We start from the raw sequence: 16,580 nt of genomic DNA, 5'->3' as shown, positions 1-16,580 counted from the left end.
TTATAATATTCGTGGGGAAAAATGACCATAATTCAATGGTCAGATCAAGGTCAGAACCCAACATTGATTAAACGTTGTCAAAAATCATGTTGTTTCAACGTTGTATTTGTTTTTTAGAATATAGGTTGGGAAAAATGACCATAATTCAATGGTCAGATCAAGGTCAGAATCCAACATTGATTAAACGTTGTCAAAAAGCATGTTGTTTCAACGTTGTATTTGTTTTTTAGAATATAGGTTGGGAAAAATGACCATAATTCAATGGTCAGATCAAGGTCAGAACCCAACATTGATTAAACGTTGTCAAAAAGCATGTTGTTTCAACGTTGTATTTGTTTTTTAGAATATAGGTTGGGAAAAATGACCATAATTCAATGGTCAAATCAAGGTCAGAATCCAACATTGATTAAACGTTGTCAAAAAGTATGTTGTTTCAACGTTGTATTTGTGTTGTAGAATATTCGTGGGGAAAAATGACCATAATTCAATGGTCAGATCAAGGTCAGAACCCAACATTGATTAAACGTTGTCAAAAAGCATGTTGTTTCAACGTTGTATTTGTTTTTTAGAATATAGGTTGGGAAAAATGACCATAATTCAATGGTCAGATCAAGGTCAGAATCCAACATTGATTAAACGTTGTCAAAAAGCATGTTGTTTTAACGTTGTATTTGTTTTTTAGAATATAGGTTGGGAAAAATGACCATAATTCAATGGTCAAATCAAGGTCAGAATCCAACATTGATTAAACGTTGCCAAAAAGCATGTTGTTTCAACGTTGTATTTGTTTTTTAGAATATAGGTTGGGAAAAATGACCATAATTCAATGGTCAAATCAAGGTCAGAATCCAACATTGATTAAACGTTGTCAAAAAGCATGTTGTTTCAACGTTGTATTTGAGTTGCTCAAAGTCCGCACCTAATCCAACGAGTTCTCTACGTTGTTTTAATGTCTGGTGTCTGCTGGGATAGAACTCTTAGTTGAGTACACATTTTGGCTCCTCTACCCACTTCTGAATATTACATTACTTCATAAAACTACTGTAGTTCTTTGAACTATAAGTTGTATTGTCAAAATGTGAGTTGTTATTTCCAAAAAGCATGTTCTGAAATTGAGACCAGATAAGCAAAATGAGTACAAATAAGAATCTTTTCTTCCCCCTCGTCCCTGCGGCGCCCCCTAGGGACGGTGAGTCCAGTGTTTGTGCGAGCGGAGGCGGTTGTCCCGTGGTGAGACAGGCAGGACGGGCGAGTGATCCTACGTCAGCGTCTGGTCCTCTCAGCACAACGTCAGCTCGCTCCTTGGAAGAAGATGAAGATGTTGTGCAGCTGCTCCCTCCTCGTCCTGCTCCTCTTTCTTCCAGGTAGGACATGTCCCTTCACCCTCTCATGCTCATCATGGACATTTTATTGCTGTGCTGGTCTCCAACTTTTATCTCGCTCCCGTCCACCCACAGAACAACACCAAGACTTTAGCTGTACTAACCTTCTAGAACCTTTTGAACGCAGTCTTCATCTTCTCATATTTGTATCTATGTCATCGTCATGTCTTCTAGAAACCATCTTTCTGTCGTCTTCAGGTCTTCTACATGTCTTTTAGAAACCATCTTTATGTCTTTTACATGTCATCTTCATGTCTTCTACATGTCTTCCAGAAGCCATCTTTATGTCATCTATACGTCATCTTTATGTCTTTTAAGTCATCTTTATGTCTTCGACACGTCATCTTCATGTTTTTGAGAAGTAATCTTTGTCATCTTCATGTCTTTTAAAAGTCATCTTTGTCATCTTCATGTCTTTTAGAAGTCATCTTTGTCATCTTCATGTCTTTTAAAAGTCATCTTTGTCATCTTCATGTCTTTTAAAAGTCATCTTTGTCATCTTCATGTCTTTTAGAAGTCATCTTTGTCATCTTAATGTATTTTAAAAGCCATCTTTGTCATCTTCATGTCTTTTAAAAGTCATCTTCATGTCTTTTAGAAGTCATCTTCATGTCTTTTAAAAGTCATCTTCATGTCTTTTAGAAGTCATCTTCATGTCTTTTAAAAGTCATCTTTATGTCTTCGACACGTCATCTTCATGTCTTTTAGAAGCCATTTTTGTCATCTTCATGTCTTTTAGAAGCCATCTTCATGTATTTCAAAAGTCATCTTCATGTCTTTTAGAAGTCACCTTCATGTATTTTAAAAGTCATCTTCATGTCTTTTAGAAGTCATCTTCATGTCTTTTAGAAGTCATCTTCATGTCTTTTAAAAGTCATCTTTACATCTTCGACACATCATCTTCATGTCTTTTAGAAGCCATCTTCATGTCTTTTAAAAGTCATCTTCATGTCTTTTAGAAGTCATCTTCATGTCTTTTAAAAGTCATCTTCATGTCTTTTAGAAGTCATCTTCATGTCTTTTAAAAGTCATCTTTATATCTTCGACACGTCATCTTCATGTCTTTTAGAAGCCATTTTTGTCATCTTCATGTCTTTTAGAAGCCATCTTCATGTATTTTAAAAGTCATCTTCATGTCTTTTAGAAGTCATCTTCATGTATTTTAAAAGTCATCTTCATGTCTTTTAAAAGTAATCTTTATATCTTCGACACGTCATCTTCATGTCTTTTAGAAGCCATTTTTGTCATCTTCATGTCTTTCAAAAGTCATCTTTGTCATCTTCATGTCTTAAAAAGTCATCTACATGCCTTTTCGTAGTCGTCTTCATGTCTTCTATATGTCTTTTAAAAGCCATCTTTAAGTCATCTTCATGTCTTCTACATGTCTTTTAGTAATCATCTTTAAGTCTTCTATGTCTTCGAGATGCCTTTTAAAAGCCATCTTCATGTCTTCTACATGTCTTTTAGTAGTCATCTTTAAGTCTTCTATGTCTTCGAGATGCCTTTTAGAAACCATCTTTCTGTCATCTTCATGTCTTCTACATGCCTTTTCGTAATCGTCTTCATGTCTTCTACATGTCTTTTAGTAGTCATCTTTAAGTCTTCTATGTCTTCGAGATGCCTTTTAAAAGCCATCTTCATGTATTCTACATGTCTTTTAGAAACCATCTTTCTGTCATCTCCATGTCTTCTACATGCCTTTTCGTAGTCGACTTCATGTCTTTTACATGTCTTTTAGTAGTCATCTTTAAGTCTTCTATGTCTTCGAGATGCCTTTTAAAAGCCATCTTCATGTCTTCTACATGTCTTTTAGAAACCATCTTTCTGTCATCTCCATGTCTTCAACATGCCTTTTCGTAGTCGTTTTCATGTCTTCTACATGTCTTTTAGTAGTCATCTTTAAGTCTTCTATGTCTTCGAGATGCCTTTTAGAAACCATCTTTCTGTCATCTTCATGTCTTCTACATGCCTTTTCGTAGTCGTCTTCATGTCTTCTACATGTCTTTTAGTAGTCATCTGTAAGTCTTCTATGTCTTCGAGATGCCTTTTAAAAGTCATCTTTATGTCTTCTACATGTCTTTTAGTAGTCATTTCTATGTAATCTACACATCATCTTTATGTCTTCTACATGTCTTTTAGAAACCATCTTTCTGTAATATTCATGTCTTCTACATGCCTTTTCGTAGTCGTCTTCATGTCTTCTACAAGTCTTTTAGAAGCCATCTTTATGTCATCTTCATGTCTTTTAGTTATCAACTTTATGTCTTCTACATGTCCTTTAGAAGACATGTCTTCCATACGCCATCTTCTACATGTCTATGTGTCATCTTCATGTCCTATAAATGTATTTAGCATGTTTCCACATGTCTTCTATACCTTCTACGAATATACCCCGTGTCTTCTACGTGTTCATTTCTTCTACAGATCTACTACATGTCTTCGGCTTGTCTCTAAAGTTTCTTCTTCCTGTTTTCCACGTGTCCTCTAAATGTCTTTGGCATGTCTTCCATGTCTTTTGTAACATGTCTTCTGCATGCCGTCATCACGTCTCCAAGTGTCTTCTCATGTCTTTTAAAAGACCTAGTTTGTCTTCTACATGTTCCAACATGTCTTAAGTGTCCTTCACATATCTTCTACACCTTTTTGCATGTCTCCTTCGTGTTGTTGCCACTTTATCTGAGCTTCTGTCGTCCGCGCACAAGTCCATTTTAGGTCCAGGAGACGTTCGCGGCTGGGAGTGAGCGTCATATATTTTATGCGGAGGTCCTTGAAGCGAGCACACTTCCTTGTTTGTGCAACAAGAGGCCAGCACGTTTGTGTGATAACATCAGAATGCATGCTGGGACGCCACAACACCGTCAAATGATCGATTGCTCCTCTTGGACGTCACTTCAGGGACGTCTCACTCCTCCCAGGACAATAACAATTGTTATTATTAGTATTAAAAATAATAAAAATGGATACGTGGATGATACAGCAGAGGATTGGGAGAATGTCGTGTGGTCAGATGAAACCAAAATAGAACTTTTTGGTATAAACTCAACTGGTCGTGTTTGGAGGAAGAAGAATACTGAGTTGCATCCCAAGAACACCACACCTACTGTGAAGCATGGGGGTGGAAACATCATGCTTTGGGGCTGTTTTTCTGGATGATTGATCCGTGTTAAGGAAAGAATGAATGGGGCCATGTATCGTGAGATTTTGAGCCAAAACCTCCTTCCATCAGTGAGAGCTTTGAATGGTTGACCAAATACTTATTTTACACCATAATTTACAAAAAAAAATCAGTAAAATTCCTACAATGTGAATTCCTGGATTTTTGTTTCACATTCTGTCTCTCACAGTTGAAGTGTACCTATGATGAAAATGACAGACCTCTGTCATCATTTTAAGTGGGAGAACTTTGCACAATAGGTGGCTGACTAAATACTTTTTTGCCCCACTGTATTATAGCCAAGGTTAGAGGTTTCCCTGCTCTTCAGGGGGAAAATCCCCCGAAGAGCAGGGAAACCTGCGAAACAAGCTTGTAGAGATGAAATAGCTTCCGTGTTTTTTCCTGACCTAACGAATATTCCGCTCTACCCCGGTAAAAAAGCGCTTACCTAACGGCTAAACCACAGTAACTTCGGCTGTAATAGGTCAGGAAAAAACACGGAGGCTATTTCATCCCTACAAGTCTGTTTTGCACGTTTCCCTGCTCTTCAGGGGATCTTTTCCCCTGGGGGAGTATGGTTGCAAAGCTGAAACTTAAAGGAATTGACAGAAGGGCACCACCAGGAGTGGAGCCTGTGGCTTAATTTGATCCAACATGGGGAACCTTACCTGGCCCGGACACGGAAAGGATTGATAGATTGATGGCTTTCCTGGTTCCATGGTTTCCCTGCTCTTTAGGGGATGTATTAAGCGCTTTCTAATGGCTAAACCACAGTAACTTTGGCTATAATAGGTCAGGAAAAAACACGGAGGCTATTTCATCCCTACGAGCCTGTTTTGCATGTTTCCCTGCTCTTCAGGGGATCTTTTCCCTGGGGGAGTATGGTTGCAAAGCTGAAACTTAAAGGAATTGACGGAAGGGCACCACCAGGAGTGGAGCTTGCGGCTTAATTTGACCCAACACGGGGAACCTTTCCTGACCCGGACACGGAAAGGATTGACGGATTGATGGCTTTCCTGGTTCCATGGCTTCCCTGCTCTTTAGGGGATGTGTTAAGCGCATTCTAACGGCTAAACCACAGTAACTTCGGCTGTAATAGGTCAGGAAAAAACACGGAGGATATTTTATCACTACAAGCCTGTTTTGCACGTTTCCCTGCTCTTCAGGGGATCTTTTCCCTGGGGGAGTATGGTTGCAAAGCTGAAACTTAAAGGAATTGACAGAAGGGCACCACCAGGAGTGAAGCCTGTGGCTTAATTTGATCCAACATGGGGAACCTTACCTGGCCCGGACACGGAAAGGATTGATAGATTGATGGCTTTCCTGGTTCCATGGTTTCCCTGCTCTTTAGGGGATGTATTAAGCGCTTTCTAATGGCTAAACCACAGTAACTTTGGCTGTAATAGGTCAGGAAAAAACACGGAGGCTATTTCATTCCTACGAGCCTGTTTTGCACGTTTCCCTGCTCTTCAGGGGATCTTTTCCCTGGGGGAATATGGTTGCAAAGCTGAAACTTAAAGGAATTGACGGAAGGGCACCACCAGGAGTGGAGCCTGCGGCTTAATTTGACCCAACACGGGGAACCTTACCTGGCCCGGACACGAAAAGGATTGACAGATTGATGGCTTTCCTGGTTCCATGGTTTCCCTGCTCTTTAGGGGACGTATTAAGCGCTTTCTAATGGCTAAACCACAGTAACTTCGGCTGTAATAGGTCAGGAAAAAACACGGAGGCTATTTCATCCCTACAAGCCGGTTTTGCACGTTTCCCTGCTCTTCAGGGGATCTTTTCCCCTGGGGGAGTATGGTTACAAAGCTGAAACTTAAAGGAATTGACGGAAGGGCACCACCAGGAGTGGAGCCTGCTGCATAATTTGACCCAACACGGGGAACCTTACCTGGCCCGGACACGAAAAGGATTGACAGATTGATGGCTTTCCTGGTTCAATTGGTTTCCCTGCTCTTTAGGGGATGTATTAAGCGCTTTCTAACGGCTAAACCACTGTAACTTCGGCTGTAATAGGTCAGGAAAAAACACAGAGGCTATTTCATCCCTACAAGCCTGTTTTGCACGTTTCCCTGCTCTTCAGTGGATCTTTTCCCCTGGGGGAGTATGGTTGCAAAGCTGAAACTTAAAGGAATTGATGGAAGGGCACCACCAGGAGCGGAGTCTGCTGCTTAATTTGACCCAACACGGGGAACCTTACCTGGCCCGGACACGAAAAGGATTGACAGATTGATGGCTTTCCTGGTTCCATGGTTTCCCTGCTCTTTAGGGGATGTTTTCCCTGGAGAGCAAGGAAACCTGCAAAACAGGCTTGTAGGGATGAATTAGCCTACGTGTTATTTCCTGACCTATTATAGCCGAAGTTACTGTGGTTTAGCCGTTAGAAAGTGCTTAATATATTGCAGGTTTCCCTGCTCTTCAGGGAAAAGATCCCCTGAAGAGCAGGGGAACCTACAAAACAGACTTGTAGGGATGAAATAGACTCCGTGTTTTTTCCTGACCCAACGAATATTCCACTCTATCCCGGTATTAAGCACTTTCTGACAGAAAAACCACAGTAACTAAGGCTATTTCATCGCGACAAGGTTTCCCTGCTCTTCAGGGGAAAGATCCCCTGAAGAGCAGGGAAACCTGCAAAACAGACGTTTTTCCTGACCTAACAGATAAATATTAATATTGTATTATATTATTATTATTTCAAGTCTTATTAGCTTGTGACCTCACTTCCTGTCCGCGCAGCCTGCCGGTCCGCTCACGGTCGTTACGCCCAGAAGCTCCTGAGCGACTTGTTCTCCAACTACACCAACGCCTTGCGTCCTGTGGCGGACACGGACCACGTCATCAACGTGACGCTGCAGGTCACGCTGTCGCAGATCATCGACATGGTGAGAAACGGCGCACGTGACCACCCCGCATGTGGGCGGAGTCTAACGTCCGCGCTCGACTCTCCAGGACGAGAGGAACCAGATCCTGACCACTTACCTGTGGGTCCGCCAGGTGTGGATGGACGCCTTCCTCACCTGGAAGAAGGACGACTACGATGGCCTGGACGCCATCCGCATACCGAGCAGCTACGTGTGGCGGCCCGACATCGTCCTGTACAACAGGTCAGTTTTTTGCAGAGTCCTGTTCCCACCACAAACACAAACAAGTCTTTAAAGTTCACAGGTCTTTGAAGTTCACAAGTTTTTTCACAAGTCTTTCAATTTAACCGGTCTTCATAGTTCACAAGTCTTTGAAATTCACAAGCCTTACAAGTTCACGCCTTACAAGCTTTTGAAGTTCACGTGTCTGAGAATTTACGAGTCTTGAATCCAACAAGTCTTGAAGTTTACAAGCCTTTGAAGATTACAAGTATTTGAAGAATACATGTCTTTGAAGTTTAAACGTTTTTTTAGAAGTTTTTTTCACAAGTCTTTAAATTTAACGAGTCTTTGAAGTTCACCCATCTTTATAGTTTACCACTCTTTGAAATTCACGAGTCTTACAAGATCACGAGTTTTTAAATTTAATGAGTCTTTAAATTCACAAGTCTGAAGTTCACGGGTGATGTTTGCAGGCCTTTGAAGTTAATAAGTCTTTGAAATTCACAAGCCTTAGAAGTATACAAGACTTTAAAGTTCACCGGTCTTTGAAGTTCACAAGTCAAAGTTCACAAGTTTTTTTTACAAGTTTTTTTCACAAGTCTTTAAATTTGACGAGTCTTTGAAGTTCACATGTCTTCGAAGTTAAGTATTTGAAGTTCACACGCTTTTGAAGTTCACGTGTCTAAGATTTGAATGTACCAAGTTCAAGAGTGAAGTTCACAAACCTTTGAAGTATACAAGTATTCGAAGTTCACGAGTCAAAGTTCAAATGCTTTCTTTATACGTATTTTTCACAAGTCTTTCAATTTAACGAGTCTTTGAAGTTCACCCGTCTTTATAGTTCACCAGTCTTTGAAATGCACGAGTCTTACAAGTTCACAAGCTTTTGAATTTAATGGGTCTTTAAATCTAAAGTCTGAAGTTCACGGGTGATGTTCGCAAGCCTTTGAAATTCACAATTCTTTGAAATTCAAAAGCCTTTGAAGTATACAAGACTCTAAAGTTCACCGGTCTTTGAAGTTCACAAGTCAAAGTTCACAAGATTTTTTTACAAGTCTTTAAATTTGACGAGTCTTTGAAGTTTGCGCGTCTTTAAAGTTCACAAGTCTCTGAAATTCACAAGTCTTACAAGTTCACAAGCTTTTGAAGTTCACATGTCTAATAATTCACGAGTCTTGAATGTACCAAGTTTAAGACTGAAGTTCACAAGCCTTTGAAGTATACAAGTATTTGAAGTTCATAGGTCTTTGAAGTTCAAATTTTTTCTTTATACGTTTTCAAGTCTTTCAATTTAACGAGTCTTTGAAGTTCACCCGTCTTTAAAGTTCACAAGTATTTGAAATTCACGAGTCTTATAAGTTCACAAGCTTGTGAATTTAACAAGTCTTTAAATGTAGAGGTCTGAAGTTCACGAGTGAAGTTTGCAAACCTTTGAAGTATGCAAGCCTTTGAAGTTCACAAATCTTTAAATTTCACAGGTCTTTGAAGTTCTCCAGTCTTACAAGTTCACAAGCTTTTGAAGTTCACGAGTGAAGTTCGCAAGTTATTGAATTTGAGGAGTCTTCAAATTTAATGACAGGGGACAAGCGGTAGGAAATGGATGGATGGATGGATGGATGGAGACTTCAAATTCACAATTCTTTGAAGTTCCTGAGTGAAGTTTGCACGTTGTTGAAGCATACAAGTCTTTGAAGTTCACCAATCTTTGAAGTTCACAGGTCTTTGAAGTTCACAAGTTACTGAATTTAACGAGTCTTTAACTTGACAAGTCTTTGAAGCTTACAAGACTCCTCTTTCTGGTCGCTGTGCCACAGTGCAGATGACGAGTTCTCCAGCTCCATGGAGACCAACGTGGTCCTGCGCAACGACGGCCAGGTCATGTGGGACCAGCCGGCCATCACCAAGAGCTCGTGCTCGGTGGACGTGGCTTTCTTCCCCTTCGACATGCAGCAGTGTCTCCTGACCTTCGGCTCCTGGACTCACAACGGCAACCAGATGGACTTGTTCAACGCCTTGGACAGCGCGGACTTGGCGGACTTCATCCCCAACGTGGAGTGGGAGGTGAGCACTGGCCCTGTTGACAAGTTGGACTCTGACTTCGGAGTGGTGTTCCTCTCACAGATTCTGGGCATGCCGGCCAAGAAGAACGTCATCCAGTACGGTTGCTGTTCAGACCCGTACCCGGACATCACTTTCACGCTCCACCTGAAGAGGAGGAGCTCCTTCTACATCTTCAACCTCCTCATTCCCTGCATGATGATCTCCTTCCTGGCTCCGCTCGGCTTCTACCTGCCGGCCGACTCTGGAGAGAAGGTCTCCTTGGGGGTCACGGTCCTGCTGGCCCTCACCGTCTTCCAGCTGCTCGTGGCTGAGAGTATGCCGCCCTCAGAGAGCATCCCCTTGATTGGTGAGTTTTACAAGTCTTTCAACTGCACCTAACCCTAAACCTTTTAACGAGTCTTTGAACTTATTGCGCCTTCAAATTCACAAGTCTTTAAAGTTTAGGAGTCTTTGAAGTTCATGCGTCTTTAAAATTCCTAATTCTTTAAAGTTCATAAATAATTTGAATTTTACGAGTCTTTGAAGTTCACAAGTGTTACAAGTTTACAAGTATTTGAAGTTTGCAAGTCTTTGAAGTTCAAAAGTCTTTAAAGTTTGTATTTTTAAAGTTCATGAGTCTAAAGTTCACAAGTCTTTAATATCACATGTCTTTAAAGTTCACAAGTCTTTGGAATTCACAAGTCTTACAAGTTGATTCATCTTTAAAGTCCACGAATTTTTGAATTCTCGAGTCTTGGACCGAACAAGTCTTTAACGTATACAAGTAAAGTTAACGAGCCTTTGAAATGTTCAAGCCTTTGAAGTTCACAAGCCTTTGAAGATCACAGGTCTTTAAAGTTCACAAGTCAGTTTGGAAGTTTTTTAATTTAACAAGTCTTAGAATCTAATGACTCTTTGAATTCACAAGTCATTGAAATTTACAAGTCTTTAAAGTGAGTTTTTAAAGTTCATGTGTGTTTGAAATTCACCAGACTTTGAAGTTGGTAAATCTTTAAAGTTAACAAGTATTTGAAATTCAAAAGTCTTACAACTTCACAAGTCTTTAAAGTTGGAGTTTTTACAGCTCATGAGTCTATCAAGTTCAGAAGTGTTTGAAGTTCACAAGTAAGCCTCTGAAGTTCTCCAATCTTTTAAGTTAATAACTCTTTGACGTTCACAAGTTAAAATTTGCAAGTTTTTAGATTTACCTAGTCTTTAAATTTAATGAGTCTTTGAAATTACAAGTCTTCAAGGTTCGTAAGTTTTTGAAGTTCACAAGTGTTTGAAGTTCATGAGTTTTTAAAATTTACAAGTCTTTAAAGATTACAAGTCTTTGAAGTTCACAAGTCTTTAAAGTTCACAAGTGTTACAAGTTCACAATTTTTCAAAGTTCATGAGTCTTTGAATTCTCAAGTCTTAAAGCTTCAAAAGTCTTTAAAGTTTGAGTTTTTAGAGCTCATGAGTCTATAAAATTAACAATTCTTTGAAGTTCAAAAGTAAGCCTCTGAAGTTCCCTAATCTTTTAAGTTAATAAGTCTTCGAGGTTCACAAGTTAAAATTTGCAAGTCTTTGGATTTACTGAGTCTTTAAATTTAATGACACTTTGAATTTACGAGTCTTCAAGGTTCATAAGTCTTTGAAGTTCACAAGTCTTTCAAGTCCATGAGTCTTTAAAATGTACAAGTCTTTAAAGTTCACAAGTCTTTGAAGTTCAAAAGTGTTACAAGTTCACATGTCTTTGAATTCTCGAGTCTTCAACCTAACAAGTCTTTAAAGTTCACAAGCTATTGAAGTTCATAGGTCTTTAAAGTTCACAAGTTAAAGTTTGCAAGTTTTCGAATATAACAAGTCTCAAAATCTAATGACTCTTTGAATTCACAAGTTTTCAAAGTTTACAGGTCTTACAAGTTCACCATCAAAAGTTTTTAAAGTTCACAAGGCTTACAAGTTCATAAGTCTTACAAATTCACAAGTTTTTAAAGTTCATGTGTCTTTAAAGTTCATGTGTCTTTAAAGCTCACAAGTCTTTGAAGTTCACAAGTAAGCCTCTGAAGTTCCCCAATCATTTAAATGAATAAGTCTTTGAAGTTGACAAGTTACAATTTGCAAGTCTTAGAATTGGAGTCTTTAAATTTAACGAGTCTTTGAATTTACAAGTCTTTAAGGTTCATAAGTCTTTCAAGTTCATGAGTCTTTTAAAATGTATTAGTCTTTAAAGTTCACAAGTCTGTGAAGTTCACACCTCTTTGAAGTTCACAAGTCTTTCAAGTTCATGAGTCTTTAAAGTTCACAAGTCTTTGAAGTTCACACATCTTTAAAGTTCACAAGTCTTTAAAGTTTACAAGTCTTTTAGGTTCAAAAGTTGTTAAAGTTCGCGAGTCTTTGAAGTTCATAAGTCTTTAAAGTTTTTAGTCCTACAGGTGCATAAGTCTTAAAAAATCACTAGTCTTAAAAGTTCACAAGTCTTTAGAGTTTATAAAGTTCATGTGTCTTTGAAGTTCACAAGTAAGTCTATGAAGTTCCCCAATCATTTAAATGAATAAGCCTTTGAAGTTCACAAGTAAGCCTATGAAGTTCCCCAATCATTTAAATGAATAAGCCTTTGAAGTTCACAAGTTACAATTTGCAAGTTTTTAAGTCTTTAAATTTAACGAGTCTTTGAATTTAAAAGTCTTAAGGTTCATAAGTCTTTAAAGCTCAAAAGTCTTTGAAGTTCATAAGTCTTTAAAGTTCACAAGTCTTTAGTCCTACAGGTGCATAAGTCTTAAAAAATCACAAGTCTTAAAAGTTTAGAAGTCTTTAGAGTTTACAATGTTCATGTGTCTTTGAAGTTCACAAGTAAGCCTATGAAGTTCCCCAATCATTTAAATGAATAAGCCTTTGAAGTTCACAAGTAAGCCTATGAAGTTCCCCAATCATTTAAATGAATAAGCCTTTGAAGTTCACAAGTAAGCCTATGAAGTTCGCCAATCATTTAAATGAATAAACCTTTGAAGTTCACAAGTAAGCCTATGAAGTTCCCCAATCATTTAAATGAATAAGCCTTTGAAGTTCACAAGTAAGCCTATGAAGTTCCCCAATCATTTAAATGAATAAGCCTTTGAAGTTCACAAGTAAGCCTATGAAGTTCCCCAATCATTTAAATGAATAAGCCTTTGAAGTTCACAAGTTACAATTTGCAAGTTTTTAAGTCTTTAAATTTAACGAGTCTTTGAATTCAAGAGTCTTAAAGGTTCAGAAGTCTTTAAAGCTCAAGTCTTTACAGATCACAAGTATTTAAATTTCACAAGTTTAACAAGTCTAATTAAATCAAAAGCTTGTGTAGAAAAATTTCACAAATCCAGCCGTCCATTTTCTACTGCTTGTCCCTTTTGGGGTCGCGGGGGGAGTGCTGGAGCCTATCTCAGCTGCACTCTGGCGGAACGGATTAAGAATAAACACACACACACAACTTGTGAACATGAAGTGTTTGTGTGACAGGAAAGTACTACATCGCTACCATGACGATGGTTACCGCGTCAACAGCCCTCACCATCTTCATCATGAACATCCATCACTGCGGCTCAGAGGCCGGACCCGTGCCAGCTTGGGCCGAGCGCTTCATCCTCAAACACCTGGCCCGGATCTGCTTCGTCTACGAGGTGGGGGACAACTGCCTCAGCGGGGGGGTCTCCCGCAGGAAGCCGCCGTCGGGGGAGGAGTCAAGCGAGGCCGGCAGCTGCAACGGGAGGAGGTGGGCGCAGAACTACGGGCACGACGTCCCAAACAAGAGCGATCGGAAAGACGACCCGCTTGTCAGCGTCCACCACTCGGAGGAGGGCGGAGCTGCCGGGCGAGGTGACGGCCAGGGGGAGGAGCCAAAGAGCACCGGCGGCGTGTCGGTGGAGCCAAAGGGAGAGGGAGGGGTGAGCGCGGAGGACAGGAAGGAGCAGAGGAAGCTGCAGTGCGCGTGTCACCTTCAGGGACTGCACAGGAACGTGGAATACATCGCCGGTTCCTACCAGGACCAGCGAGCGGCGCAACTCCGCATCGGCGAGTGGAGGAAGGTGGCCAAGGTGATGGATCGCTTCTTCATGTGGCTCTTCTTCATCATGGTCTTCTTCATGAGCATCCTCATCCTGGGAAAAGCCGTCTGAGGGGGCGCGTCACGCCATGACCTCACTGCTCGCCATCGCCCCGAGTTCAGTTCAATGTCCGATTGCTTTATTTCACGCCTAAAACAAAGTGATAATTATAAAGTTATCATTGTGTCCAACACCTTCCATTAAAATGTTTTGTTCTTACAATGATGCATCTTCTCTAAAAGGTCAAAGCTTTTTTTATTTTAATTTGTAAATAAACCCTATGAAAAATCAGCTAACAAGTAGCACTATAGCTGAGTTCTAAACAAAAAATACAAACCAGGAGCATAGTAAAACAATCACTGATAAACAAGAAATAACGTGGATCCCGAATTAAACAAGTTAAAAAACTTATTGGGGTGTTACCATTTAGTGGTCAATTGTACGGAAAATATACTGTACTGTGCAATCTACTAATAAAAGTTTCAATCAAAAAAAAAAAATAGCACTATTGCTAAGTGATAAACAAGAAATAAAAACTACGAGCATAGTAAAACAATCACTTACTGAAGACATCCAGCAAGTAGCACTGTAGCTAAGTGCTAAACAAGAAATACAAACCAGGAGCATAGTAAAACAATCACTGATAAACAAGAAATACCGTGGATCCCGACTTAAACAAGTTAAAAAACTTATTGGGGTGTTACCATTTAGTGGTCAATTGTACGGAAAATATACTGTACTGTGCAATCTACTAATAAAAGTTTCAATCCCCCAAAAAAAATAGCACTATTGCTAAGTGATAAACAAGAAATAAAAACTACGAGCATAGTAAAACAATCACTTACTGAAGACATCCAGCAAGTAGCACTGGAGCTAAGTGCTGAACAAAAAATACAAACCTGGAGCATAGTAAAACAAACACTGATAAACAAGAAATACCGTGGATCCCGACTTAAACAAGTTAAAAAACTTATTGGGGTGTTACCATTTAGTGGTCAATTGTACGGAAAATATACTGTACTGTGCAATCTACTAATAAAAGTTTCAATCAAAAAAAAAAATAGCACTATTGCTAAGTGATAAACAAGAAATACAAACTACGAGCATAGTAAAACAATCACTTACTGAAGACATCCAGCAAGTAGCACTGTAGCTAAGTGCTAAACAAGAAATACAGTCTACGAGCGTAGTAAAACAATCACTTACTGAACAAATCTGGCAAGTAGCACTGTAGCTAAGAGCTAAATAAGACATACAAACTAGGAGCATAGTAAAACAATCACTTGCTAAACAAATCCGGCAAGTAGTACTACAGTTAAGTGCCAAAACAAGAAATACAAACTAGGAGCATAGTAAAACAATCTCATGCTGAACAAATCCGGCAAGTAGTACTACAGCTAAGTGCCAAAACAAGAAATACAAACTAGGAGCATCGTAAAACAATCACTTACTGGACAAATACGGGCAAGTAGCACTATAGCTAAGTGCTAAACAACAAATACAAACTGCGAGCATAGTAAAACAATCACTTACTGAAAAAATCCGGCAAGTAGCACCATTGCTAAGTGCTAAACAAGAAACACAATCAACGAGCGTAGTAAAACAATCACTTACTGAACAAATCTGGCAAGTAGCACTGTAGCTAAGTGCTAAACAAGAAATACAAACTAGGAGCATGGTAAAACAATCACTTGCTAAACAAATCCGGCAAGTAGTACTACAGCTAAGTGCCAAAACAAGAAATACAAACTAGGAACATCGTAAAACAATCACTTACTGAACAAATCCGGGAAAGTAGCACTATAGCTAAGTGCTAAACAACAAATACAAACTGCGAGCATAGTAAAACAATCACTTACTGAAGAAATCCGGCAAGTTGCACCATAGCTAAGTGCTAAACAAGAAATACAATCAACGAGCGTAGTAAAACAATCACTTACTGAAATAATCTGGCAAGTAGCACTGTAGTTAAGTGCTAAACAAGAAATACAAACTAGGAGCATAGTAAAACAATCACTTGCTAAACAAATCCGGCAAGTAGCTCTATTGCTAAGTGCTCAATAAGAAATACAAACTAGGAGCAAGGTAAAACAATCACTTATTGAACAAATCCGGCAAGTAGCATTGGAGCTAAGTGCTAAACAAGAAATACAAACTAGGAACATAGTAAAACAATTACTTTACTGAACAAATCAAGCAAGTAGCACTATAGCTAAGTGCTAAATAAGAAATACAATCAACGAGCGTAGTAAAACAAACATTCACTGAAGATATCCAGCAAGTAGCACTGTAGCTAAGTGCTAAACAAAAAATACAAATAAGAGCATAGTAAAACAATCACTTACTGAAGGAATCCGAGAAGTAGCACTATAGCTAAGTGCCAAGAACAAATACAAACTAGGAGCATAGTAAAACAATCGCTTACTGAACAAATCCGGCAAGTAGCATTATTGCTAAGTGCTAAACAAGAAATACAAACTAGGAGCATAGTAAAACAATCACTTACTGAACAAATCCGGCAGGTAGCACTATATATAGGTGCTAAACAAGAAATACAAACTAGGAGCATAGTAAAACAATCACTTACTGAACAAATCTGGCAAGTAGCACTGTAGATAAGTGCCAAAACAAGAAATACAAACTAGGAGCATCGTAAAACAATCACTTACTGAACAAATCCGGGCAAGTAGCACTATAGCTAAGTACTAAACAACAAATACAAACTGCGAGCATAGTAAAACAATCACTTATTGAACAAATCCGGCAAGTAGCACTGTAGCTAAGTGCTAAACAATAAATACAAACTAGGAGCATAGTAAAACAATAACTTATTGAACAAATCCAGCAA

General features: G+C 39.2%; 1 protein-coding gene across 2 annotated transcripts; it reads left to right on the top strand.

Annotated features, from left to right (window-relative positions):
* The first annotated feature begins 1,223 nt into the window (after nucleotides 1–1,223).
* Nucleotides 1,224–13,925, top strand: LOC133552116 (neuronal acetylcholine receptor subunit alpha-9-like). Of its 2 annotated transcripts, XM_061899461.1 has the most exons (6): nucleotides 1,224–1,364; nucleotides 7,282–7,427; nucleotides 7,495–7,649; nucleotides 9,443–9,689; nucleotides 9,750–10,035; nucleotides 13,149–13,925. In XM_061899461.1, exons 1-6 carry the CDS (start codon nucleotides 1,313–1,315, stop codon nucleotides 13,802–13,804), a joined length of 1,542 nt encoding a protein of 513 aa, XP_061755445.1. In that variant the 5' UTR covers nucleotides 1,224–1,312; the 3' UTR covers nucleotides 13,805–13,925. The 2 variants fall into 2 exon arrangements, with proteins under 2 accessions (XP_061755445.1, XP_061755444.1); XM_061899460.1 differs by having other exon boundaries at nucleotides 9,443–10,035.
* Nucleotides 13,926–16,580: the final 2,655 nt, after the last annotated feature.

Source organism: Nerophis ophidion, linkage group LG04 (assembly GCF_033978795.1).
Source record: "Nerophis ophidion isolate RoL-2023_Sa linkage group LG04, RoL_Noph_v1.0, whole genome shotgun sequence".
NCBI lineage: Eukaryota > Metazoa > Chordata > Actinopteri > Syngnathiformes > Syngnathidae > Nerophis > Nerophis ophidion.
Note: the sequence above shows the minus strand (reverse complement) of the source record. Positions and strands in the feature narration are given on the sequence as shown.